The 27,306-nt window shown below is 34.1% G+C and overlaps 1 protein-coding gene across 7 annotated transcripts in view; it reads right to left on the reverse strand.

The window, feature by feature from the left end:
• Window positions 1–26,007, reverse strand: part of SUN1 (Sad1 and UNC84 domain containing 1) — a 70,446-nt gene extending 44,439 nt beyond the window's left edge. For 2 of the 7 annotated variants that reach the window (XM_052000499.1, XM_052000463.1), the window contains exons 1-2: window positions 11,512–11,692; window positions 4,007–4,104 (exon numbers count right to left, since the gene is read on the reverse strand). In XM_052000499.1, the coding sequence (XP_051856459.1) occupies window positions 4,007–4,083 (77 nt within the window). In that variant the 5' untranslated portion in view covers window positions 4,084–4,104; window positions 11,512–11,692. Of the gene's footprint in view, window positions 1–4,006; window positions 4,105–11,511; window positions 11,696–25,514 lie in introns of those variants that run through there. The other 5 variants (XM_052000472.1, XM_052000481.1, XM_052000490.1 and 2 more) reach the window with 5 other exon arrangements.
• Window positions 26,008–27,306: the final 1,299 nt, after the last annotated feature.

The raw sequence follows: 27,306 nt of genomic DNA on the forward strand, positions 1-27,306 counted from the left end.
CATATTCAGCAAAGTTACCAATAATTTTGAATCATAAAAAAAGGACCTTCAACGAACTTGCAGATTTCCAGGACTTTCTGTCAACCAAACCTGAACTTAAAAGAAAATTTAACATAAAAGAGTTAATATGAAAGATAAATTTTAAGGAACTTAACATTTAACTATTTAACATATTTAAACATAGACAAATCATTTATTTTTTTTTTAAATATAGAAAATATATACTATATGTTTAAGATTCACATTAACAATAGGGTAGTTCAAAAGAAAGATTGGCAGAGTCAAAGTAAAAATAAAAATATTATACAAATAAGGTACAGAATAAAAATAGACATGAGGCATTTGGGGGGAGGGGAGAGAGGGTTTGTAGTTCTGAGAACCTACTCACATTGGGAAAAGGCAACACAGGCAGCACTACATATATACTATGAAGGATATAGCACCCTCCAAAATCTATAAAGAAACAAGGGGGGAAGAGATGGATGGATGGGGAAACAAAGGGTGAGGAAAGAAGACAAAGGAGGGATTCTTAGGTGGGAGGAGGTTAAGTAATAGCAAGGCAAATTATGGAACTGAATTAAAGTGGCAAGAAGGATAGGGAAGACATGAGTGTGGATGTGAGGTAGGTGTGGATGTGACTATGTGTATGCATTTATAAATCTATATATGTAAACATAATTATATCTTTTCTTAAATATAGCTTGCTGGGGAGGGGGTAAATAAAAAAGGGGGGGAGAATAAAGTAAACAACATGTACAGCAGAGAACCAAAGAACAATTTATAAGTAAAGAAAAAAAATGGACATTCAATAATATAATTTCTTCTCCTAAAAATATATACACTTTCTTGATCTGGTAATTTGTTATTATATATTTTGAATCCTCCCTGATTCTGCTGGGCACATGACAATGTTCTCTTTTGTTTTGCTTTATTTTGTTTTGTATTTCTTTCCTGTTTATCTTTTTCCTTATTATTTTTTCAAATAAAATAAATTTTTTAAAAAAGGCAAACTCACCAACATATAAATGAAATCCTTCAGATATTTTTAGCTCTATCACCTCAAATTTATGAGAAAAGCAACTAAAAAGGTGCATGCTGTGCAGTTCAAATAAGGGCACAGGTCAAATGATGGCAGAACTCTCAAGGTCTAATCAAATTATCTTGTTTTATTGGCTACTGTCTGATATAAACAGGCAGTAGGTATAGCTTGTAAAAAAAATTTTTTTTTTACATAGAAATTTTTATTTGCTATAACAACTTGACCTAGAGATATATCTTACTTTAACACCAAATCAAATCTATTAACTCAGATCAACCCTCAAAAAAAAAAAATCAGGAATGTTTCTTTATCTTACAAAAGGATTCATTAATTCTTGAAGGGTAAGTTACCCTAAAGCATTTAAAATATGATTTGCTTTTATAAAAATTAAATTTATAAGGATTTTTAGAAATTCATCTATTTTTTAAAGTGAGGACATAAACAAAAATCAGTGAGGCACACAAACTTAACCATATAATTCTTTGATAATAAGTATTAGCCCAACATTCTAGCCTCTCCCAAGCTCTCAGGGTATCTATCCTCTTTTAACTTTCAATTGCATATTCAACTAGGCAAGTCCCAAATCTACTTACAACTATAACAAGGAAAAAGGAGAGTTAATTTTACAGAAACTTCAATGTTCATCTCTTAGGCAACCACAAAACACCAATGCTGCTTTCCTAACATAGACTTGATCAAAAAATTTAAAAAATAGTCTGAAATGAATGTCTTCACAACTAGTAAATAAACATAAAAATTACGAAGACCAATCTTTAGTTATGTTCATTGTAAAGAAAATAAAAACTGAGTTTAGTCATTCTACTATGAAAGACTATAATTCTGTTTATGTAAACAACACAGGTTGCCATGGAAAATGTGATGTCAATCAGATCTATGAATCAGATATAAAGTAATCTAAGAGAACTGAACTTAAGATAGTATTTTTTTCTAAATTTTCAAACAAAATTCTTCTAAAATGCCTTCCAAAGTTTTTTTTATAAATGTTAAATATCTTTATTCATTAGAATAACAGTTCATAAGAACTTGTAATGAAAGCTGTATTTGTGAATATACATATAAGTTAAAACATGCTGCCCTTAAATTCAACCAAAACATTTTCCAAAAAATCAAGTTTTTAATCAGTTCAATACTGTTAATTTCTTATATGTATGTAATAATGTAGACTATTTCTGACTGTAACCACACACACTCTTTTAAGTTTACAAAAAATCCAACATTCTATTGAAAAGAGATATAGTAGAACAAACATTAGTTTAGAAATTAGGGGGTTTGAATTCTAATTTCAGAACTACCATTAATTATCTTGGCAATTATCACTTTCACCTAGGCAAATAAGCCTCCATTTTCTTGTCTATAAAAAAGATTAAGTTAGAAAATCTAATTTGTAAGGTCGAGTTTGATCTTTCTAAAATCTTATGATTCACAATTATAGATTTTTTTTAAAAATCTATCTTTTTAAACCTATCAATTTTAGCATTTGAGGAAGACCATAAGATTTCATTGGAGTATAGAAATGCCAGTGTTCCTACAATTCAGGAGTCCATGAACTTGTTTTTTAAAGCTTAGGGTTAGGGGCAGCTAAATGGCACAGTGGATAGACTACCAGTCCTGAGTCAGGAGGACCTGAGTTCAAAACTGATTACAGACACCGCTTACTAGCTGTATATGACCCTGGGTATATCACTTAATCCCAATTGCCAAACCAAAAAAAAAAAAAAAAAGAATATAAATTGCTTCTTTTATAATCCTATGTATTTTATGCACTTAAAATATTATTCTGAGGAGGCTCAAAGATTTCACCAAGACGCTAAAGGAATTCGTGATATAAAAAAGGGTTAAGAATCCCTCTAGACTGTGGGAATTGAATGTGGTTCACAACATAGCATTTTTACTCTTTTTGTTGTTTGCTTGCATTTTATTATTATTTTTTTTAATTAAAGCTTTTTATTTACAAAGCATATATGCATGGGTAACTTTTCCAACATTGACCCAACTTGCATAATCTAAATTTTCTAAATTTTCCCCTCCTTCCCCTCACCCTCTCCCCTAGCTGGCAGGTAGTCCAATACATGTTAAATATTGCATTTTATTTTGCTTCTCTCTTTTGTTGTGTAGCATGAAAATTGTATAAATGTACGCATATATTGGATTTAACATATATTTCTACCATGTTTAACATAAAAAAAAAAAAAAGAATCCCTCTTCTAACTGATGCAGATAGACAACTGCTAAGCAACTGAAGAGTAATGGAAAGTTGCTAGGGGAAACAGGGAGGGCCATAGAGCCAAGTATGTGTCAAAGGCAGAACCTGTACTCCAGTCTTTCTGACTCAAAGACCAGATTCCTATGCACTGAGCAGCACCTCTTGAATTTTTAGTACAGAATGATTTAAATGACAACACACTAAAAAATAGAAAACTGATTGTTTATTTTTAAAAGTGGGTTCCTAAAGCCTCCTCAAGTGACATTTGTTTTACATGGTTATTTTGTATCTCATGTTACTACAACAACAAAAAACAATCTTTTAAAGATTTTTTTTACATCAATACAATTAACTTATTGTCAAAGAATCATAAATATAGAACTGGAAGGACCCTAAGAAGCCATTTAATTAAATACTCCAATTTTACAGATGAGAGATCTGATGATCCTATCACTACAAAGATTTTTCTTTATGTTAACAGTCATTTTGGGTGGAGTTTTGGAATAACATTTCATTGGAATGGGTAATCACTGAGTCACTAGAAATCTGTTAGTTAAAAAATTTGTATTTACAAATCAGCTTATTAGTAAATTAAATTTTCATGGTTATAATGTTTATATACTTTATAAAAAATGAAAAACACTCTGATATACATTTTACATTTAGAACAATGTGGATAACATCACAATCAAAAACCCAAACCATTTATACACACAAACACATATATACCCACAGTCACTCACCTGAGTCCATACGTGTAGCCAGTATTCTCTGGCACACTCTGAGGAGGAGTATATGTATGGAGACGTGAAAAATCCATGTTCAAGATTTCAAAATCATACTGGAGCAAATAAAAAAATAAGCACTTTTAAAAAATCACAAGATTTTAAAAGTCATATAGCTTAATAGTAGTAGCTCTATTAAAACATTTCTCATAGCTATACACTCTAGAATACCTCCTTTTAGTAGTTTGTTTTTGGTTATTTATTCTATTTCCCTCTCAAAAATTATATATATATTTTTAAAGTGCTGAATCCTATATATAAAGCCCCTAGGATTTGTACAATATATTTCAGAATATGATCTCATAAGAATTCTCATAACACTTTGCATTCTCACTTTTCAAACTGGATAGTTTTAAGAAGCTTTCAAAACATTATTAGATTGCAACTTCTTTCCTATAAGAACTAAAGAAAGCTAAAATCAATTTCTATTTTTAATAAGCATTATAACTGCTAGATAGCAAGAGCTTTCACCAAAGCACAAACCATACAAATAAGCTTAAATTAGAATTAAATTGTTTCTTCACTCAAGTAAAAACTTAAAATATTAAATTCAAAATCAATTGCAGAAAGTATATTACCTATGTCTTTTAGACTGATTTAACAAATTCTCTTCTGAGTAAAAACATTTTACACACCCAGAAAACTACAACAATAAACAGCAAAGTGATGAGTCACCACATAGTTGAAAAATCTAATGAAGACAGAAAAAGAACAAAGAACTACCTTGTATAAAATGTCTATGTATTAAAGAGTAAGTTTTTAAGAGTATTCTGAGTTACTTTAAATGAAACTGCTTTTTCTTTTAGAAGGGATTAAGGAATAAAGCTATTAATTTTGTTTTTCTCCTTATGAAAATTTAAGGGGTATAGCCAATTTTAAAAATATATCAGCTTAGTTAAGAAAGTAATTATAAAATACTTTTCCCCCTTCATATATTTCACATTTTCCAGTAACTTTCCAGGAAGCCCCTGATTCCAACTGAGGTATATACACTTTCAAAAAGGGTAACTGCTCCTTCCTTACTGGACATTTCAATAACATGTATTTTAATACTATTATTTTACTTATCTAATTCATAACTACAGCACTTTTGATGTAAATTGAGTTCTTTTTGGGAAAAAAATGATGTAATCTTTGGGAGGGACCAGATACTCCCAAACGCTGGGAAAAGCATACCTTCCCAGACAAGCCCTTTCCAAGTTAAATGGCTTCATTCAATTGGAGATCTTGGTCAAATCACCCTCCATTTATCTTTTGGGGGTGGCTTGGATCCCCCTTCAGGGAATTCCCAGACTTTGGGGAAAAGTTTTCAAAATGATTTTATTCAATTGGAGATCTTTGTCTGATGATCCTTTATTGATTAGCCCAGATAGCTCTCAGGCCCAGGCCAACATTTTGCCTATAAAACCAGAGGTCTGTTAAACACACTTCTGCCAAATTCCTCTTTAGGAATTTTGCCCACTAAGAAAGTCTCCTTCAATAAATCTCTCTTCTGCCACTCAGATTTTTCGGGTTTGCAAATTCTTTCACACTGGACTTGCGCTGACCAGAGGAGATTCCCCATCTCAATTCTCACATCTCTTTACTACCATTAGCACTGCATCACCTTTATAAGGTAGCATACATTATTTATTAGTCTGTTCATTTGCCTGTATTTCCTTTTTTGTCTGTCTATACGGTTAATTGATTTGTGCAATGGAACACAATAAAAGATTTTACATGAAAATGATGAAAATTTAGATTTGATTTATTTGTTGTAGTTTTTTGAGACAACTGGGGTTAAGTGACTTGCCCAGGGTTACACAGCTAGTAAGTATTAAGTTTCTGTGACTGGACTTGAACTCAGGTCTTCATGACTTCAGGGCTAGTGCTCTATCCATGTACCCCCAAAATTTGGATTTGAATGCAACAAATCTAAGGAATCAAAAAGAAAATGGAAAAGAAAATTCCCCAACTTTATGTACTTTTTAACTTCATTACCAACCACAAGAAGCTTCAGTAACACACATTTAATCAATTATAAAGTTCGTTATTTCTTGCCACAGAACTAGATCCATATTAAACCGCTTCCAAACATCTTATTCAGCAGCAATCTCATAAATGCTTGCAGACTAACTGCTGAGTGATATTTTAAGCATCCAAAAGATGCTGGACTGCATAACTTATTAACAATCATCCTTTGGATTAGGTAATCAATTTAGTGATCACCACCTCATATATTCAAATAATGGAAAAATAAAACATTCCTAACTTTTCTATTCCCAAATAATTACTTAATTTAAAATACACATTCATTCAAAAGGAACAAATCCACCACCTACTACCACCATTCTATCTATATGTATTGGTATTTTTTCATTAATAACAACTTGACAAGAAAGTTTCATAACAATTACAAAACTAATAGATTTCTAACAAATGTTTCATATGTAGTTAATACTGTGCAATATCTGAAATTAAGATATAATAATATCTTCTTATATAAAATAAGTCATGGAGGACTCTAGGTGCTTAAAAGACTTCCCCAATGATTCACTCAAGCACTTATTGAATTGAGCTTCTGTTCAATAAATATATTAAGTATTTCTAGACTTGGTTAATTGTTAAATTTGACATTGATTATAGGTGTCAAAATACAAAGGCTATTTGCTAGTTAAAATTAATCAAATTTTTCCAGTAGATTGGCCCTAGTAATAAGAATTTAAAATCTGTAGAAAAAAACTTTAGGCTACAAAAAGTCATGCCATATTTCTAATTTTCTCTTTAAAAAGTAAATTAATATATTGCTTTGATTATTTTTTTTTTGTATATTGAGGTCCTCAAAGGGAAAACATTTGAAATTTCAGTATAAGTAAAGGAATTAATTGTTACCATTATCAGCCTACTACCTTTAGTATCAGCCCATTAAAACAAATACAACTTTGTCAAAGGCTTACTATGTGCAAAGAACTTAATAAATGGGGAAAAAATTTCCTTCCCTGAAGAAGCTTGCTGGGAGTGTGAGGGTAAAGGGAAAGAAACATATGTTTGATACAATATGATACAGGATAATCTGAAGGTAGAGAGAATACAACTAAACTAGAGAAATCAGGAAAAGTTTCACACAAGGTAGCACATGAGCTATAATGAAGGATAATAATTTTGAAGATGAGAATTCTGAAAGAGATGGAATCCATTATAGCACGAGTCTCCTTACACCTGGGGGAAAGCCTACCACTGAAGTTGGGTGAAACAAATTATTCAGTTTGGCTAAAATGTATAGTGTATGAAAGACAGCATGTACTAATAGAAAGCTAGATAGGTAGGCTGAAACTGGAATGTAAAGGGATCTTGAAATGTTAGGTTGAGGAGTTTGTATTTGAACTAAAGAAAATTGGAAATCATTGAAAGTTTTTGAGAGGCTAGTGATATGAACTGGCCTGTATCTTAGGAAGATAATTTTAGCAGCTTTATAAAAGCATGGAAGGATAGATTAGAGAAGGAAGTAACTAGAAGCAAGAACAGTCAGAAGGTTATTACAATAATCACAGATAAAAGTCAGGCAGGAAATAAGATGGTAGCTTGTGTGGGTTCCAAAAATTCCAGAATGCCTAATTTTAAAATAAATTCTAAATGGCAGGACTCATAGCTAATACGGGGCTGTAAATTGAGTTTCAAGTTATAAGTAAATTTTATCTAGCCCAGTTTTAAGGTAAGGTAAAAATGTGTATCAATTGTTGATTCTAATATGTTGATATAATTTGGATCCTATAGCGTATCTTTACTGGCAAAACCAGTGGTAGACTTCTGAAAAGTTTTTTCATATTATAGCCAAGGATATTAAATATAGTAAAAGGTGTATGAAAAAGACAAGCTGTTTGTTCATGTCTTCTATAAGCCAGCACTAAATTCTAATAAGTACCCAGGATGAGGAATCATAGTGGCAATAATAAGAAATGTAGAAAGCAAACTAGGTTTGATAAATTTCTTGGATTCTTAAAGTGTGTCTATAGTAATTACAATGACAATAGAGGGAAGGCAGGGAATCAAGTGATTCTTTAAACTCTATGAAAGATTAGTTGCTACTCTTCCTGTTATTCCTAATTTGCTTTTATAACTGTCAGTATTTATTTTGTTATAAACAATCCTTTCTTATTGCATGAGTTTCATGACATTTATTCTGCTAAATTAAGCTCCGCAGTCTCATTAGTTGCATTAAAGAGGAAATTAAGAAATAAAATTGACCTACTAAAATCCAAGAAAGGTAACAGAATGCTAATTCTGCAGCAGATAATCCATTTAAAAATAAGCACTCCCTATGTTTAATTGTAAAGCTCAAAATATATTTAGGAACCTTCTATCTTTTCTGAGATAAAGACTTTATCAATTCTATATGGCTCACTTGACAACTAGCTAAAAATCAGTGCATTATTTACAATGCAAAGTTTATTAGTACAAAAGGAAATAATTGTGATTATTTTAAATATTCAGAATCTAAGCAAAAATATGACAACAAGCTATTTTCCATAGCTCCTATATTTGAATTTAGGAATCTTCAAACCACTGGATCAGACCTTTGGTTTAACTGAAATAGGGGGAGGAGGGGGGGAGAAAATATTGCTTTAATTATCACTTCTTATGTTGTTGAATTGTTTCAGTAACATCCAACTTTTTGTGATCCCATTTGGAGTTTTCTTGGCAGATACTGGAATGGTTTGCCATTTCCTTCTCCAGCTCATTTTACAAAGGAGGAAATTGAGGCAAATATAGTTAAGTGACTTGCCCAAGGTGACTGAGGGTAGATTTGAACTCAGGTCTTCCTGACTATAGGCCCAGGCATTCTATCCATGTGCTACTTGAGTTATTATCTCTAGAGACCAGAAAATAATTTCTCTCCTAGAAGTGCCACCATGGCTTACTTCATCCAGAATGTAACAGAACTTTCTAAGATTGACCATCACAATTATTTTTTCAAAGGGATAAAGAGATGATGCTACTCAGAAACTCTTTTTCAGGGAATAGTTGTAAGTGATCAAAAATTGGTATACCTATCACAAGAAGCTACTAAGAGTCTCTGATCTTTCACTTTTCCTCTGGTATCTCGTAAACTCACTTTTTTATTACCTTGTGCTTTCCTTCTCCTTTAAGAGGTCATAATGTAGAATTGATCTATTTTAAAATATTTTATTTAACTTGCATTCCATGCTAATATTTTAAAATTAAGTTACTTTAACTATCCGCCCCATTCTTTTCCCCTAAAATTAATCCTCTTCTTACTTTAATGGGAGAATTGATTTTTTTTCCCTCTGGATTACCGAATGAACAAAAAGTAATAGATCCAGATTGTTTTGTAAGCCTTGCTAGTCAACATGTTAAAAGTAGTGAATTTCAACTTATTTTTGTTTATGCATTAGAATATTTGAAAATAAAAATACAGTTTGAATCTAATGACAGCCATTTAATTATTTTTGGAATATAACCAGTGTTAATAGCATGTTTTTAAAAAAAACCCTACTGATCCCAGTTTCCATTTATATCACTGCTAATTAAAGGAGATAACGTAATATTATATCTTTGCCATTTGCATCCCACAGTGAAGGAAGCCACACTAGTCATAACCCATGACCTACACCCTAAAAATGACAAATATCAAAGAATACAGCTTATATTTACATCTAGTTTTCGGAGTTAAAATATTATATATCTTGAGAATGACTGACAACTTAAAAGAAGACAAAGATCCTGGAAAATCTTCCAAACATCTTAAAGTATGAAGACTATCCCAGGCACGATGCTATGTCCAAATCAAGATATACAAACAGCAGTTCCACTCTCAGATCTTGATTCTATTTGTTTGAGACATACCATATTGCTCATTTCACCCAACTTTTCTATTTTGTATAACAGTTTTTTGAAAAGTTATAAGTTGCATTGTTACAAAGAACTTTGTATTCTATGTAGAAAAAGAAATAGTAAGATCTAAGTTTTATAATAATACATAACAATTTTATTTTTAAGCCTGAGAATGAATCTTTGCCCTACAATGAAAATTAGTTGCACAAATTTATACTAAGCTTGATGCAGAAACATTTAATTTCCATATGCATTACTTTAAAAGAAGTTCTAGTCTGAGTAAAATCCTTTGCTAGTTGATTTTTAAAGAGTTTCAGATTACTATTGCTGTCTGTAGCTGCTTAGCTCAATTGATTAAAGACCAATGATACTGACACAGTATGATGGACTCATAGTTGTATTTGCACAAACTAGCCTCTCTCTGTTCCATTCTTAAATTTAGCTAGTCTCACCAAAGCATGTTTTATATTTCACCACACAATCACTTTTGATAAATAAGTGGATGAAAGACAGGAACTTTATACTATTTTGGTTTCATAGCAAGATTAAAATTTAACATTTGCATCTTCTACCACAACTTACAAATTGTGCATCAGTAGTATCATTTTCATACACGAAAAAACATTACTGTTACAATGAACATAAAAGTTGCAAGAAAAAATGCATTTGGTCTCATCTAAGTTGTTTTATTGATACTTAGTACAATTAAGGTCAACAACCCCAAAAATAATTAACACAATATCAATAAATCAGTATGCTATTTCATTATTGACAGACAAATGTCAGTTTCAAACTTAAAGTATTTTTAAAGAGTTCTCAAGAATTTTACAGCATAATATAAATTTTTTCTCTTAACTTTTAAGGTGGAATATACTAAGAGTTTTTCTTCTTCAAAAGATTGTTTATTCATGGCTGAAAATGACAATATAACAATTTTAATGTTTGTTATGAAACCAAAATAACATATCATACACAATCTGTTTTCTATTCAGATCTAAGCACTGTTGAACTTAACAGTTTAAAAAATGATACACATCAAAGTATCCTCAAAATGATAAGTTATACAACCACATGTTTCAAGCCTACATTATAAACTAAAATAATTAAATGGGACCACAATAAATAAAATTTGGCATTTAACAGATTATAGCATCATTAAATCAGTTTTGAAAATATAATGGGAAAAAGCAATAAATGTCTTACTTCAAAAATGACAAATAACACAAATTTTCAACACTGTAAACAAACACTATCCAGAAAATGATGGAAAACTTCACCAAGCATTAAAAAGTTGCAATTTATTCAGAAGGTCTAAGAACATTTAGGCTAGTTACAATAGGTCACTAATAATAAACTTTGTCACTTATTAAGTGGGGGAAAAAATAAAAACAGATACACAATTTCACCCATAGAAGAAACCTTTAAAGTTAAATTGAAACTGAACTTGCCAAAAATATATCTCAATTGGCCACTTTAGGTAACAGAGTAGTGCTCTAATAGCTTACTACTACAGCATATATGAAAGCAAATAAAATGACCAAAAAGAAAATCGGTCTTATTTAAAACATGCCTAGAAAGCACGAAGATTAGTCTCTTTATTACAATTCAATATGACAATAAATATATCAAACCTCTTTATTCAAAGTTCCAGGATCCACTGTCAGATCACCTGCTGAGAGCACTCTTACATATCATCATGATTATATTCCAAAAGTTTCGCAAGCACACAAACCGATTCTCCAAGAGGGAAGTTTGCAAGTTGACAGCACAATGTTTTCGCTTCCACACCAAAGAATCCTAAAATGGCTTCCCAGTCTCAACAAAGCCCGAAGCCAGGACTAATCTGATCCAGCCTCTCTAAGCACCAACTGTCAGTCAGAGGGAGTCTTTAAACTTATTGGACAGTGCAGTTTTAGCCAGCCCACAGATATTTAACCCATTAATTTCCTCTCAAATTTGCCCAAAGTTTCACATGGATAAACTAGAATCTAATCTTAGTCATATAATTTAGGGAACAAAGATAGCAGTTTCCATAAAATGAGCTTCATTTATATTTCCATTTCAAATATGATCATATATAAAATATAAAATCTAGTTCTTTTATATAAATTACACAACTTATTATAATTTTTAATAATTTAGAATTAAGATTATATTCTTTCCCCCTTTTAAGCTTGTATTAAAGGCTAAATTAACCATTTAATTTTTTTTTCTATCTAACATGGAAAATAACTGCCCTTCAACTAACTAAATTAGATTTAATTTACATATAGAAAACATCTGAAGGAAGTAAAACAATGTTGGTTTAGAAAAAATGTTAATTTGTTGTTCATTCTGTCAGAGAGAAACAAGAAATACTTATATAATACTTCAAGGTTTCCATTTGATTGTTATAATCCAATGAGCTTGATATGGACCGTAAGAATTACTATCACCATTTAATAGATTAGGAAACAAACCTGAAGAGAGAAATGATTTGTATGACTTGTTAATAGTGTCATAGACAAAATTCAAAATCTTCTAAGACTAAGTCTCATTCTTTTTACCTCTTCCACTACTACTTTTTCTCTCCAGGAAAATAGAAATAACCCTTAGAGACAAACTAATAATCTCCCACAATGAGTTAACCATTCAGAACCATATTCATACTAGCTAAATTCCCCTTTTGAAGCATATGATTTGGAAATTTTTAGGTTCAGTCCATACAATGCACAAATCCAGACTTTTTCATCTGAAGGAACAAGACAAAAAGAAAGGTGGGACATATTTACAATGTATAAAAAGCTCCAAGTTATACTACTTTTAAGGAAAAATAAAACTTATCTTAAAATAATTTAAACACATGCTTACATGTCCAAGTGATAAATTTCCTAAGATCTTTTCAGTAAAATCCCACTTCCTCTTACTGCAGGATTATTTAACTATAGTAAAATCAGAGCAATCAAACAATATCCTCAATAAACAGTAATATGCAACATGTCTGTGTGTGTGTGTGTGTGTGTGTGTGTGTTTACATAGATATGCGCTATGGAAAAATCCAGTACTAAAAATTTTATTGTATATGCTTCAGAACTAAATTGTTAAGAGTGTAAAAATCTTACCATAATGAAAACCTTTACAAAACATTCTGGTTTTTTTTTTTTTTTTTTTTTAAGTATCATTCCCAGCTAAGATTGCCCCAGCAACATTTTTTTCAACAACAATGAATAAAAATATACAATAATTTTCTGTGGTCCCTAGCCATTTAAGTCATTTTTTTTTTTTTTTGAAAAATACCCAGTTGCATCTTCGCTAGTACCTAACACACTGTTTTGTACATACTATGATAAGCCAATAAAGTTAGAGACTATTAGAATACTGGATCAGGTTCTCCCTCAGATGAGACACATCTCAACTCTTCTATGACTCAATATACCAGGAATTATACCATCAATGTAGGTTCAAAATTAAGAAAACTCTAAGCATAAGTAACCATATCAATAACAAAATCAACTAAAATCATATGATTATCTCAAATAGAAGCAGAAGAGGCTTTTGACAAAATACAACATCCACTCCTATTAAAAACATTAGAGAGCATGGGAATGGAGCTTACCTTAAAATAAATAATATACATCTAAAACCATCAGCAAGCATTATCTGTAATGGAAATAAACTACCGGCATAATCAAGAATAAAGCAGAGGCTGTCCCTTATCACCTCCATTATTCAATACTGTATTAGAAATAGAAACCCTGAGGATCTTCCCCTCCCAGTTTATTTATTTAGATTTTTTTTTTTTTTTTTTACTAGTTGAAAGAGGCGATTCTTTGCCTCAATTGTTACACCTAGCCTTAATTAATGAATGGGTGTGGCCTCAGTCAATTTAAGACCTGTTGAAGACCTTACCTTAAAAAGACCAAGGTTGAGCAGGCAGCTAGTTGTAGGGGTCCTCAAACTTTTTAAATAGGGGGCCAGTTCACTGTCCCTCAGACTGTTGGAGGGATGGACTATAGAAAAAACAAAAACTTTGTTTTGTGGGCCTTTAAATAAAGAAACTTCATAGCCCTAGGTGAGGGGGGTAAATGTCCTCAGCTGCTGCATCTGGCCCGCAGGCCATAGTTTGAGGACCCTGAATAAGAGCACCAGCCCTGAAGTCAGGAGGACCTCAGTTCAAATTTGGTCTCAGACACTTAACACTTCACACTTCCTAGCGGTGTGATCTTGGGCAAATCACTTAACCCCAATTGCCTCAGGAAAAAGAAAAAAGAAAAAAAAAAATAAAGGCCACGGTCTCCCACTGCATTCAGGGTCATCTCCAGTCATCCTGACCTATGTCTGGCCACAGGATCCAGATGATTTGAGGGGAAAGTGAGGCAAGTGACCTTGTACAGTCCTTCCTCATTTAAATCAAATTCACTGCATGTCATGGTCTTCTTCAAAAATAAATGACTCAGTTTTGAAGAGGGGAAAAGGGAAAAATTTTCACCCTGAAGAGAATGTTACTAAATTTCTAGAAACTCAACTCACTATTGATTAGAGAAATGCAAATTAAGACAACTCTTGAGATACCACTACACACCTGTCAAATTGGCTATGACAGGAAAAGATAATGAATGTTGGAGGGGATGTAGGAAAACTGGGACACTGATGCATTATTGGTGGAACTGTGAACGAATCCAACCATTCTGGAGAACAATTTGGAACTGTAATCAAAAAGTTATCAAATTATGCATATCCTTTGACCCAGCAGTGTTTCTATTGAAATTATATCCCAAAGAGATCTTAAAGGAGGGAAAAGGACCCCCACATGTACAAAACTGTTTGTGGCAGCCCTTTTTGTAGTGACAAGAAAATGGAAACTGAGTGGATGCCCATCAGTTGAAGAATGGCTGAATGGTATATGAAATGTTATGGAATATTATTGTTCTGTAAGAAAGGACCAGAAGGATGATTTCAAAGAGGCCTGGAGAGATTTACATGAACTGATGCTAAGTGAAATAGGCAGAACCAAGAGATCATTATACATGGCAACAAGAAGACTATACAACACTCAATTCTGATAGACATGGCTCTTTTCAACAATGAGATGATTCAAACCAGTTCCACTTGTTCAGTGACAAAAAGAGCCACCTACACCCAGAAAGAGGACTGTGGGAATTGAGCGTGGAATACAACATAGCATTCTCATTCTTTCTGTTATTATTTGCTTGCATTGTTTTTTTTTCTCAGTTTTTCTTTTTCTTCCTTCTTGATTTGATTTTTCTTGTGCAACAAGATAACTGAATAAACATGTATACATATATTGGATCTAACATATATTTCAACATATTTAACATGTGTTAAATTACCTGCCATGTAGGGGAGGGGGGAGAGGAGAAGGGGAAAATTTAGAAGAAAAGGTTTTGCAAGGGTCAATGTTGGAAAAACTACCCATGCATATGCTCTGTAAATAAAAAGTTTAATAAAAAATAAATAAATTTCTAGAAACTCTGCTAGGTTGGTCTTCTTTTGATTAGCCAGAATTTTGTGGAAACAATTCATAAAAATCAGTATAACAGCCTTCTCCATCAAAAACAAGCACTATCTAAATGCCTATTCTCTTTCTCTCTTTTTTGACTGAACTCAACTCAAAGAAAATAATTCAAAATATTTATAGAAATTTATTTATTTATAAGCAGCCATTAATACATAGAGGTAATATCCAATCAGTTGTCCAATTTTGTCATTTCTACCTCCACATCTTATAAATTCCTTTCTCTCCATTCGCATACTCATTATCATGGTTCAAACTCATAGATTCAAGAACTTTCTAACAATTTTCCCTGCCCCACAACCTTCCCCACTTTAAACTATCCTCCACTTCCTCTGATCATGTCACAAACAGCTCCCTTATTTTATAAATGCCAGTAGTTCCCTGTTATCTTCAGAATCAAATATAAACTTCTGGTTGACATTTGCAGCTCTTCATAAGCTCGTCCTATTCTAACTTTCTACTCTTTTGAAATGATAACTCTATGAAATCTATAGTTGAACAATACTACACAGCTTTATCACACACAACATTTCATCTTCCATCTCCCTATCTTCACACTGGATATTCTCCATGTCTGGAATGCACTTCACTTCTGCCTCTTAAAATCCTGTTTGCTTCAAGGCTCAATTTAAAATGTTACCTTCTAATAATTAATCCCATAAAAGTTGATGAGGTCACCAAGACAGTAAATATAGAGAAAAGAAAAGAACCTAGGCCAGAGCTTTGGGGAATACTTACATTTAATCATCTAGATGATGAAACTGCAAAGAAGGAAAAACAGGATCGAATAGAGAATACTGAGGAAAGTGTCAGGTAGAAGGAAAGGATGATGAATATCAACTATAGCAGATCAGTCAAGAATGAGGACTGAAAAGAGATCAATTTTGTAATTAAAAAATCACAAGTAATTATGGAAAGAATTTTTTCAGGCAATAATTGTTTCAGTAATAAGGATGAAATGTAGATTGCAAAGGATTAAAAAGTGATAAGAAAAGAGAAGGTAGAGATAACTTTTTCAGGAGTTTTGTTGATAAAGGAAAAATAACTTCACACTTCTAATTTTGGCTAATGACAGGAAAAGATAATGATAAATGTTGGAGGGGATTTGGAAAAACTGAAACACTAATACATTGTTGGTGGAGTTGTGAACTGATCCAACCATTCTGGAATACAACTTGGAATTATGCCCAAAAGATTATAAAATGATGCGTCTACTTAGATCCTGGAGTGTCTCTACTGGGCCTGTATTCCAAAGAGCTCATAAAAAAGGGAAAAGGACCCACATGTGCAAAAATGTTTATAGCAGCCCTTTCTGGAGTGGCAAGGAAATTGAATGGTTGCCCATCAGTTGGGGAATGCATGAATAAATATAGTATGAGAAAGTATGGAATGAATATTTGAATGTAGTAGAATAAGAAATGTTAAGCAGGCTGATTTCAGAAAAGCCATGGAAAGACTTACACAAACTGATGCTTAGTGAAGTGAGTAGAACTAAGAGAACATTGTACATAGCAACAAGATTAGATGATGATCAACTGTGATGGACTTGGCTCTTTTCAATAATGAGGCTATTCAAAGCAATTCAATGGAAAGATCCATTTACATTCAGAAAGAATTATGAAGACTGAATGTGGATCAAAGCATTTTATTGTTGTTTACTTGAATTTTTTCTTTGTGTTTTCTTTTTACCCTTTTGATCTGATTTTTCTTGCACAGATGACAAATATGGGAATATGTTTAGGAAAAATTGCACATATTTAACCTTTATTAGATTGCTTGCTTTATAGGGGAGAAGAAAAGGGAGAGGAAGGGAGAAAAATTTTTGAACACAAAGTTTTGCAAAAGTGAATGTTGAAAACTTTCTTTGCATGTATTTGGAAAAATTAAAAAACAACATAAAAAAAGAGAAAGGGCACCAGGCCTGAAGTCAGGAGGACCTGAATTCAAATCCGGTCTCAAACACTTACACTTCCTGGCTGTGTGACCCTGGGCAAGTCACTTAACCCCAATTGCCTCAACAACAACAAAAAATAAAATAAAACAAATTAAAAAGACAAAGGGCATTTTTTTCCTTTTTGATTTGATTTTTCTTGTGCAGCAAGATAATTTGTATGCATATATTGGATTTAACATATATTTTTACCATGTTTAACATATATTTGATTACTTGCTATCTAGGAGAGGAGATAAGGAAAGAGCGGAGTGGGAATTGGAACACAAGGTTTTGCAAAGGCTAATGTTGAAAAATTATCCATGCATATCTTTTGAAAATTAAAAACCTTTAATTTAAAAAAGAGAGAGACAAGCAGACTCAATCCAAACTCCTCAGTCTGACACTCAAGGTCCTTTCACAATCTGGTTCCAAATTACCCTTCCAGTCTTCCCTTACTTTAGTTTTCATTATGTACCCTTGAATAAAATACAAATGACCTGGGTTGTAGCCCAAGGTCTATCAGTAACAGTCAGTTGTATGACCTTTGAGTAAACACATACTTAAGGAAGTTAAGCTTAAGACACAAGTACTGATACACAGGAATTACCTTTGAGAAGTGACATCTGGAAATTCTACACTCAGGGCATCTGGTAAGCTATATGGCACTAGTTTCTATGCTAGTTAAGCCATTGGTGATATTAAACTGGCCAAAGTCATTCTACAGTAGCAAGGTAAAGTGCTTGGCAAATACAAGGTAGACAAAAGATAAGTCAGTATTACATAAACTCCAAAATGTTTTCATAACAATCCTATGAGAAAAGAAACAAGAATGTTGTTTTATGGATGAAGATACTGAGGTCCAAAGAGTAAAGTGATTTACCCATGGTCCCTATAGCTAGTGTCAAAACAAGAATTTAAAGTAGATCTTGTAACTATATAAGCACTGTTCCTCCCATCACGTAAGTGTTGTCTCTTTTCCCAGAAACAGGGAGCATATGAATTAGAAGCAAGAAAACCTAAATTCACATCTCTAACATTTCCTGTGTAAATGACTTAGTCTTCTGAGTTAAAGGGAGATAATAATATCTGTAGTACTTCTTTCATAGGTTGTCATTAGGCTCTGAGATAATATTTATAAAGCCCTTTGCAAGCTTTAAAATATAAATTATATTTTGCATAATACATAAACATATTATATAATAAAAATATATATTATTATATAAATAACTATTATTATCTCTGACAAGTGGCCAAACATGTGATTTGACCTTAGGGACTTTAAATCTATCCCCCTTATCTGTGATTACTCAAAGAATCATTATTTGGAGAGGATTATAAGTATGTGTGTAGTATGTATGTAGAACTATAGCTCTAAAGTTGGAAGATGCCTCCAACCATCAAGTCCAATCCTCTCAATTTAAAGAAGAAAAACAGGGTTGGAGAGGTTAAAGTGAGTAGCTAAGATCACATAGGTGGTAAGGGAAGATTTGAACCCATGTCCTTTAATTTCAGAGCCAGTGATCTTTGGATTGTTCCATGTGTTATGTGTTCTCAGTAAAAGGGTCATAAAATTGCCATTTAACACATATGCTTCAGGTTGTTGGAAGCAAAGACTTACTTCAGTACAAGTAGGTCAACAGCAAGGGAATTGTTCAGTGAGCAAGAAAGCCCCTGCAGACTTCAGACACTTATTCCATGTCTGAGGCTATTACAGGCATTCCTCCCAAAGGAGCAAATACACTGCCTAGACCTCTAATGGATCTCTTTGTTCTCTGACTTCTCAGCACTTTACTTCTAGCTCTCCAATACCTGTATGTTAGACTATAGTTATTTATGATTGTGTCTTAACTTTCAAGGATATATTGGTCTTTTTGTACTTCCATTAGTCATCATGCATGGTTTCATGCATTATTAAAGTAGGCCTTTAATAAATATTTGCCAAAGAAAGTGATATGTTTGGAATATTTTGAATTAAAAAAAACTTTTCTGAATTTATCTTAAGAACTACTTGTCCACTATATGTGCCAAAATGTTTGTGGCAGCCCTGTTTGTAGTGGCTAGAAACTGGAAATTGAATGGATGCCCATTAATTGGAGAATGGCTGGGTAAATTGTGGTATATGAATGTTATGGAATATTATTGTTCTGTAAGAAATGACCAACAGGATGAATACAGAGAGGCTTGAAGAGACTTACATGAACTGATGCTAAATGAAATGAGCATAACCAGGTGATCATTATACACTTCGACAACGATATTGTATGAGGATGTATTCTGATGGAAGTGGATTTCTTTGACAAAGAGACCTGAGTTTCAATTGATAAATGATGGACAGAAGCAGCTACACCCAAAGAAAGAACACTGGGAAACGAATGTGAACTATTTGCATTTTTGTTTTTCTTCCCGGGTTATTTTTACCTTCTGAATCCAATTCTCCCTGTGCAACAAGAGAACTGTTCAGTTCTGCAAACATATATTGATGTTTATATATCTAGGATATATACTGCAACATATCTAACATATATAGGACTGCTTGCCATCTAGGGGAGGGGGTGGAGGGAGGGAGGGGAAAAATTGGAATAGAATCAAGTGCAAGGGATAATGTTGTAAAAAAAATTACCCTGGCATGGATTCTGTCAATATAAAGTTATTATAAAATAAAATAAAATATTAAAAAAATAATAATAAAATAAAATTTAAAAAAAAGAACTACTTGTCCAATTTGGAATTATGCACAAAGGACTATCAAACTGTGCATACCATTTGATTCAGCAGTGTCTCCACTGGGACTGTATCTCAAAGAGATCATAAAAAAGGAAAAAGAATCCACCTGTGCAAAAATATTTGTATCAGCCCTTTTTGTAGTGGCAAGAAACTGGAAACTGAGTGGATAACCATCAGTTGGAGAACAGCTAAATGAGTTCTGATATATGAATGTTATCGAATATTATTGTTCTATAAAAAACAATCATCAGGATGATTTCTAAAAAGCCTGGAGATTTCCTACATGAAATGATGCAAAGTGAAATGAGTAGAACTAAGAGAACATTGTACACAACAACAAGAAAAATAAGTGATGATCAATTGTAATGGACTTGGCTCTTTTCAACAAGTCTATTGGCCAATTCCAAAAGACTTGTGATGGAGACAGCCATCTGCATCCAGAAAGAATACTGGGGGGATTGAACATGGATCATACCATAGTATTTTCACCTTTTTTTGTTGTTTGCTTGCTTGGTTTTTTCTTACTCAATTTCCCCCCTTTTTGATATGATTTTTCTTGTGCAGCATGATAATTGTGGAAATGTTTAAAAGACTTGCACATCATTTATTAACCTATATTAGACTGCTTGTTGTCTAGGGGAAAGAGGGAAGTATGGAAGGAGGAAGAAAAATTTGGAACACAAGATTTTGCAAGGGTGAATGATGAAAACTACCTTTGCATGTATTTTGAAAATAAAAAGCTATTATTAAAAAAAGAACTACTTGTCTGAGTTGATAAAATGCATATTATTAAGGTATATTATTTAGCACAAAATTCAAAAGCATTTAATATTTATTTAACTCAATTCTTCCCTTCCCTTTCAATAATCTATATAACAAAATTGTGAATATCAGGGGAAAAATGCAACTTAATAAGCATGATTTACATATATTTAAAACACTGCAAAGCCAATTAATGAATCTACTTAAATGCTGTAAGGCAACTATAACATGGAAATAATTATGACACAGGCAAACACTCTACCAGCATCTATCCATTACTAGCTTATACTAATAGCTCATACTTATCTAGTACTTTAAGGAGTTTTCCCTATGGTGACCCTGTGACATGATTTTATTGTCATCCCCACTTAAGAGATGAAGAGACCAGTTTACAGATGTTAACACAGACCTATTATCCAGCAGGGCCAGAATCTCCAAGTCCAGTACTCTTTCTATTCCATTTTCCGTACACAAGTTTGTAGCAGTAGATCCTGACACAGGGAACAAATAAAAGAATGGCTTCAATTTGTCACTATTATTACTACCATAATGTAGTGACTTCATAGGCAATTTTTAAAAATATATCTCTTATTTTCCTTTAACTACATGTAAAGACAATTTTTAACATTCATTTTAAAAACATTTTGAATTCCAAATTTTTTCCCTTCCTCCCTCCCTTACTTTTGCCCTCTCTGAGAAAGTGCTTATAGTGGCATTCAGACTTAGCTGTTTCTTTAGAAATGGATAAAATTTTTCATCATGAGTCCTTTAGAACTATTGTGGATAACTATATTGTTGAAAATAATCAAGTCATTCACAGATGATCATACAGTATTGCTGCTACTGTATACAATGTCCTCCTAATTCTACTTACTTCACTTTACATCAATTCATTCTAAGTCTTTACAGGCTTTTCTGAAGCCAGACTGCTCACCATTCTTTATAGCATAGTAATATTCCATTATGATCATATACCACAACTTGTTCAGCTATTCTGATAGGTACCTCCCACCTTTAAAAAAAAAAAAAAAATTTCTCTGGAATATAGACCTAGTAGCAGTATTGCTGGATCAAAGGATATGTATAGTTTTATAACCCTTTGGACAAAATTCTTCATAACTGCCTTAGTAGCAGGATAATAATAAGCAATAAAAATAATAACAACTCATATTTATATAGGCTTTAAGTTCTGCAAACTTCTTTATGATTCACCCAGAATCACACAAGGCAAAACCTTGGCTCCAGAAGTCACTTTGCTTAAGTTTTGATTCCTACTGCTTCAGCAAGTAAATAAATAGTATAAAGGTGCCCTATATTAAATTAATCTCTTTAATAACAATATTATTAAATATTGCTAACAATATGTATTGTTAGCAATATTGTTGTTAAAGAAAATTTAAAAAGATAATAAACTCTGAAAGACTTAGGAACTCTGACTGACACAATGACAAAACCACAATTCCAAAGAACTCTTGGTAAAACATACCACCCATCTCCAGATAGAAAGATTATGGATTCCTGCTGCAGATTTTTAAGTGTACTTTTTTTTTTTCTTCTACCCACCTTCTCATTCACCCATTCCCTCTCTCCCCACAACTTCGGTTATTGTGGCAATTTATTTTTCATGACTGCATATCTGTAATAGATTGTGTTTTTTTTGCCTTCTCAATTAGGGGAGGAGGTGGAAAATTCAGCATTAAAAATAAACTAAAAAAGAAAGAAGACAGAAAAATAAGAAGAATCCTTTTAGTAAACGATTCTACACATACTTTTGCTAAATTCCCTAGGAAGAATTCCATGACTTTGCCAAGTTACAAACTAACCATATGCCCTGAATAAGGGCTCCCAAGTGAATTCAAGATCACAAAAGAATAGCTCTATTTCAAGTCCACAGTTGCACCCTCAACATGGTCTGTCACAGAAATATACAAAAATCCTGATGTTGTACAATAGACATTTAGACTGCAACAATTCCTGTTTCATCAGCCACGCAACTCCCTAATTCACTGCCATCAAACCCTGAATAGGGATGTAATGCTAGTATTTATTTTAGCATGCCACAAATCTGGTATACTTTCAAAAGAGTGTGACACACAGAAGTCTCATCTCCGTTTTCTATTCTACACTTCAGCCAATTTGAACTTCTGGAAATTTTCCTGACAATGCCCTTTGACCATATGACAATAAATCTTACCAGTTTTTTAAAAGCTAGTCCAACTGCCTCTATTTCCATGTTTTTCTTGATCTACCCAGTCTTTGTACTGACAAAGTTATCTCTATCTGTGAATTCCAAGGGCACTTTGAGGTAAGTAACAAGGGAATTGGACTTAAGGAGCAGAAGAGAACAGGATAGAGATCAGTGACATCTTGCAGAATGAAAAAGATAATGATTTTAAGAAGGTTGGAAGAGAGGGAAACACATTCTAGGAAGGAGAGGTGTCTTACACAAACACATAGAGGTAAAGATTGATAATTAAGTTTGAGTAAACAGTCAAGGAAATATATGAAGAAAATTGTAAAATTAGATCAGATTGTAGAGATATAGAATTCCAAATTTAGATTCTAGATTTCCCAGAAGATCCTAAAATATAATTTTATTTTGTATGTAAATTTTATTTTACATATAAATATTGTAGTACTAATTAAATGAATGACTGAAATGTATATAGTAGATTGAAGTGTCAAAGGCAGAAAAAAGATTTCCAGGAGATTCTATAAGTTTAGAAAGCTAGGGTTAATATTTCTCTTCAATTCCACTGTGTTGAAACTATTATTCTTCATCATATTAAAGTATCTCCATTTTGGATGATTTAGTAAATTGGTGTCACAGAAATTACCTTTCCTTGATATAACTGAAAGTGTCAGTGAACAACTTTGAAGGGTCTCCAAAATCTTCGAACCAGCTGAATGAGATAGGGTTAGGTTTAGATTCTCCAGGACAAACTAACCAAAGTTAATAAATGGGCATTAGATGTGATTTAATTGGCATAGAGAACTCCCAAAGATTAAACTCCTCCAAGGGGGCATCATCTCTGCAATTAATTCTTAAAATCTGTCTAAAACAATGAGAGGCTATGTGACTTGCCCAGTGGCACATAACCAGTATGTGGCAAGCAAGACATATCTAATTCTCAAACTACCTCTCAACCACTTGGATATATATCATTTTTAAAAATCCATACCGAAAAACCGAATGGCAGTGCTTTCAATGAGGTATCGATAAGGCAATGTTTAATTTGTAAGTTTTTAACTATAACCTTCCAAATTCTGTCATATTACAAAAATGATGGCAATTTTGTCATATTACAACTAGATATTAACATTCTACCACTTGAAGGACCCTCATAAAATCTATCCTCTGAAAACTATCAGTAATCCTTAAAAATATCAATTCACTAGGACTAGGAAGATCCTTAACTTCTTGAAAGCAAATTTATAAAATGGAAGAACTGGGATATGCCAAGCAGATTGGGAATTGGGGAAGGAGAGTGGGTGGGGAGAAGAGTCAAAATAATCATCTTTCAAGTACCTGAAGATCAGTCATGTAAAAGGACGAATCAGACCTGTTCCATTTGACTCCAAGAGCAAAGGATGGATTTAGTTAGAAGAAAATTTAAATTTGAGGTTAAGGAAAAAATTCTTAACATTAGAACTGCCAAACTAGAAAGACCTGTTTTGGGAGGTAGTGGGTTTCCAGTCCTTGCAGTTATTCAAGTAGAGGCGGATGTCCCTTGTGGGATATGTCACATTTGGGATGCTTTTCATCCCTGATCGGATGAATTGGCCTTCCAATTCTCAAATTTGGAGTTTCTATGAAATGTCTGCAGGCACGACCAAATACCGCATTCAAGGACCACAACCAGGAAAGCAGAATCCAGGGCCCTCAGAGGCGCGCCTTCTGCTCACGTTCTCCTGGCTAAGCACCATAAAATATTTACAGAGCGAGCTCCCGAGAGGGTAGGGGAGGTGGGAGGGGTGTTCTAAGGTCTGAGCAAAGCTTCAGCAACACCCTCACTATGATGTAGGAAAGTAACAGCGGGGGACCAAGGAGGGAGGCTCTGAGAAGAGGAGCCTTCAAAAAATAAATAAAAAAATAAGACTAAATCGAAAAAAGCTGCAGGGAGGTGTCCTCAGGATGCAGTTCCAGCCACGCCTAGCCACGCCTCGCGGCCGCACGTGGCCACCACTTAACCCGCGATGCAAATAAGGACGGGGGAGGGGCATACTCGTCCTCTCCCCCGCCCTCTCTCCCTTTCCCCCCGCCCCCCCTTCTTGCGGTCTCAGGCTCCGGGGTAGGCACAGAGGAGAGACGGGCCGAGGCCTGGGAGAGCGCTCCTCCGCTCGGCTGAGACTCAGTCCCTAGCCTCTTGGGGACCCGCCGGTGGCGCCAAGTCGGCGGCTGTTAGCGGCGAGGGCGGTGCCCGGACCCAGCTCCGCCCCGAGCCGGCCAGCTCGTGTCCCTCCCAACCCGGGATAGTGGAGGAGGGGAAAAACCTGCTCTATCCTCGCTGAGAAAGGGACCGAGGAGCAAGAGACGAGCCAGCGGTCGGGCCTCGCCCTTCCCGGGAGGAGTCGAAGAAAGCCGTGGGCCCCGGAGAAACCTCAGCCTCTTTTCTGCCCTAGGAGGTCCGGCGGAGGGTGGGGGAATCAGAGGGAAGAAGATGGGCCCCGCGCTCGCGCGCTCCCACTTGGGCACTCACCTGCTCTCGCGCCGCTGCCACTGCCGCTGCCGCCACCGCCGCCGCCGCCCCGGTCTAAACCTCCCCTAGAGGCTCGTGCAGATGCCGTCACGCCCAGCACGCGCCCCTGGCAACGTCACCTACACTCTTCCCCGCCCCCTTCTCTCTCTGACACCTTTCCATCCTTTCGTCTCCCACCTCCAGCCCAATCGGGTTCACCCAAAAGAGGCCGAGAAGCTCTGCCGCGGGCGCGGGCCAATCTTGAAGCTCGAGGGCTGTGGAGAAACGCACAGGGATCGTCCCGATGATCACTCCCTGAAACCTCATAAGGACCGCTCTTGATCAATTTAAAGTCGACCTACCTGAGAGGGCGGGGCCTGAATTGGGCCAATCGGAAAACGCGCCGCTGTCGCTTTTCGAGATCCTTAAACCCCGAACCCTGGGGCTGCTAGATGACAGGTGCTGAAGTTAGAGTCCTGTCCTTGGAGACTAAAACAGGAGTTTGGATCTTCTTTCCCTCCTGTACTCCCTCTAATAAATTAGTTACCTTCTCTCAGCCAGTCTCCTTTTTCTTATTTTTTAAAATCCTAACTAAAATCCTATCTCTAACAGAAAGTCTTCCTTGGCCCCTCTTAATTACAGTGCCTTCCTTGCTAATTGTTTCCTATTTGGCCAATCTCCAAGATAAGATCAAAATGAGTACATAATTTACATATAAAGGGTGATACTCTTAAGCAAATGAAGAGAGTATGAAATAGATTATCTGTCAAATTTATGAATAAGGAAAGAATTTATGACCAAAGAAGATATAGAGAGCATTATAAAATATAAAATAGATAACTTTTGATTTTATAAAATTAAGGTTTTTACATAATAAAATCAATGGAACCAAAATTATAAGGAAGGCAGCAAACTGGGGGGGGGGGAGATTTTTGTAACAATTATCTCTGACAAAGGCCTTATTTCTCAAATATATAGAACACTGAGTCAAATTTATAAAAATACAAGTCATTGTTCAAATAAACGATCACAAGATATGCTCAGTTTTCAAAGGAATCAAAGCTGTCTATAGTTATATGAAAACATGTTCTAAATATTGATCAGAAAAATACAAATTAAAATAACTCTGAGGTACCACCTCACATCTATCTGAGTGGATATAACATGACAGAAAAGGAAAATGATAGATATTGAAGAAGATGTGGGAAAACTACTAATATACTTGTTGGTGGAGCTGTGAACTAATCCGACAATTTCTGGTGAGATCCTCAAAAGAGAAAAGGACCTATTTTACAAAAATATTTATGACAGTTCTTATTGTAATGGCTAAAAATTGGAAATCAAAGGGATGGCAATCAATTGGGGTATGCTTAAACAAGCTGTGGTTTGTAATGGAATATTACAAAGCTAAAAGAAATGACAAGCAGGATGATGAAAAGGAAAGACTTGAACTGATGCATAGTGAAGTGAACAGAATCAGAACTGTTGTATATACAGTTAACAGCAATATTGTTTAATTAAGAACTATGAATGACTTAGGTATTCTCAGCAATATAGTGATCCAAGACAATCCCAAAGGATTAATGATGAAAGATGCTATCTACCTCCAGAGAAAGAACTGATATTGCTATTTTTCACTTTCATTTTTTCTTTTACTCAAGTCTTCTACAAAATGACTAACATGGAAATGTTTTACATAGTTGTACATTATAACCTATATCTGATGGCTTACTATCTCAGGAAGGGGTGAGGGAAAGGAGAAAAGAAGGGATAGAATTTGGACCTCAAAAATTTAAATTAAAATGTTTTTTAA

The sequence above is a fragment of the Antechinus flavipes genome, chromosome 1 (assembly GCF_016432865.1).
Source record: "Antechinus flavipes isolate AdamAnt ecotype Samford, QLD, Australia chromosome 1, AdamAnt_v2, whole genome shotgun sequence".
Taxonomy (NCBI): Eukaryota; Metazoa; Chordata; class Mammalia; order Dasyuromorphia; family Dasyuridae; genus Antechinus; species Antechinus flavipes.